At 34.4% G+C, this 1,872-nt stretch overlaps 1 protein-coding gene across 1 annotated transcript in view; it reads left to right on the top strand.

The window, feature by feature from the left end:
• The first annotated feature begins 316 nt into the window (after nucleotides 1-316).
• The window catches only part of LOC107600246 (CMRF35-like molecule 5), a 4,487-nt gene continuing 2,931 nt past the window's right edge, over nucleotides 317-1,872 (top strand). Inside the window, exons 1-3 of the mRNA XM_016292091.1 lie at nucleotides 317-362; nucleotides 536-853; nucleotides 1,841-1,869. Coding sequence (XP_016147577.1) covers nucleotides 317-362; nucleotides 536-853; nucleotides 1,841-1,869 — 393 coding nt within the window. The remainder of the gene's footprint in view (nucleotides 363-535; nucleotides 854-1,840; nucleotides 1,870-1,872) is intronic.

Genomic DNA, 1,872 nt, shown 5'->3' on the forward strand with positions numbered 1-1,872 from the left:
ATTAGTGGCTGATATAGAAAAATGTTGTCCAGTCAGTCGCAGTAAATGCAGAAAGTCATCTGCTCAGACATTATTTCTTAAACATTTCGACAGTAATTACATTACTGCTAACATACATTCACAAATCAAAATAGAGCCCATAAATAAAATATGTATTTGTTGTTGCTAGTGTGAGGTTGCTGGTTGCAAACTGGCTAAATTGGCTCACTTGTTGGTGCTTATGTGGTTTAAGGCGATATTTCTGCTCTTCCTCTGAAACAGGAGGAAACACAGACACTGCAAGACCTGACCAGCTCTCATGCACATGCACTCCGCTATGATTTACACTCTGATTCTCTCCGGGATTTTACTTCACATCTCAGGTAGTAATAAAACGCTTATAATTCTCTCTTATAATTAGCGTTGTTAAACTATCGCATGGTGTTTTGTTAAACTTGCATTTTTAAAATTGTTTAACTTGAATTCTTTGAGATTTGAATTCTTACGTTTCGTACATGTGCAGTTTATGGATGTTTTCATTTAATCTTGTGTACAGATGAAGCTGTAATTAATGCACTGAATATCGGAGTGAAATCGGGATCACCTGGAATTATTCCCTGTCTATATGATAAAAAACATAAAGAAAACCGTAAATACTGGTGCGAGGGGTCCCATTGGGTCTCTTGCAGTATTTTGACATATGCAAATGAGACAGAAAAATATTCCCTCACGGATGATCCAGCCCAGAGTATTTTTACAGTGCAGTGGGAGAATCTGCAGAACTCAGACTCTGGATATTACTGGTGTGCTGTCGAGATCGGTGACTATAACACTCTAGACGCCGGTTATTATTTGTATCTGACGGTACGATCAGGTAAGAATATCTTTCCAAATTCCAAATTATTGTAATAAATAATGTAGCTAAGTAATGTTATAAATCATATGAAAGGTTGTTGTTGGATTATGTGTGATAGATATTTATTTCTGTAGCTAAAAAAAAAGAATAACTAAAAAAGGAGAACTTAATGTGAGCCTAATGTGAACCGATATGGCCACAATTGTGCTTAATTACCGATAAATCGTTATTTTTCTTCAGTTACCCAATATAAACGCTAATTAAGATTATAATTCCTCTAAACGATTCCGGTTTGCAGTGAATCAGATCACAGAAACCGTGGCGAATGGTTCATACAGAAGGCTAAGTGTGTTGATCCACTAAAGTAAAAACCGGCTCAAGAATTAATTGGACCATTCTGATTTTTACTCAGAACCAACTCGTAAAAATCGTTCTGGATCGGATTAATCTGATCGCTGAATGCTGATTAAATAAGCGTGTTGTGGTGCAAGTGTTGTGGTGCAATTTGCAGAATGGCAAATTGAAATAGAGGTCTACTATTTTGAATTTCACCGCAGTGTATTTTTGTAGGCTGTTCAGTGCGCATCGGCGGAAGAATGCACGTCCGATTGGACAGCTGTAACCCTTACAAAAATTAACCATGTTTTTATTATAGTAAAAATGTAGTAACCATGTTTTTTTTTTTTTGGCGTAGCCTATTAATTAATTCAATTTTATAACCACAAATACTATTTACTACAAATACTGTGGTTAAATTATGGTTAGTTTAGGAAAACCATGGCATGTTTTTTAAATGTTTTATTTAAATGTTTTATTTTTAAATATTAAAATCACATGTTTACTTTTGGTAAGGAAAGAGTTCCAGAATTGTTTTAAAAAATTTACTGGCTTCAAATGAAGTAAAGTACATACTTTATGATATCAATAAAATTTATACATTTACATTTTAGAAAAAATAAGCCATTTGAATTTTAAAATCTTATCGATCCTTTTGTGTGTGTTCAGCTCCTGATGTGTCTGTGGTGAGCAGCAGTGTA

The sequence above is a fragment of the Sinocyclocheilus grahami genome, unplaced genomic scaffold (genome assembly GCF_001515645.1).
Source record: "Sinocyclocheilus grahami isolate Dianchi unplaced genomic scaffold, SAMN03320097.WGS_v1.1 scaffold280.1, whole genome shotgun sequence".
Taxonomy (NCBI): Eukaryota; Metazoa; Chordata; class Actinopteri; order Cypriniformes; family Cyprinidae; genus Sinocyclocheilus; species Sinocyclocheilus grahami.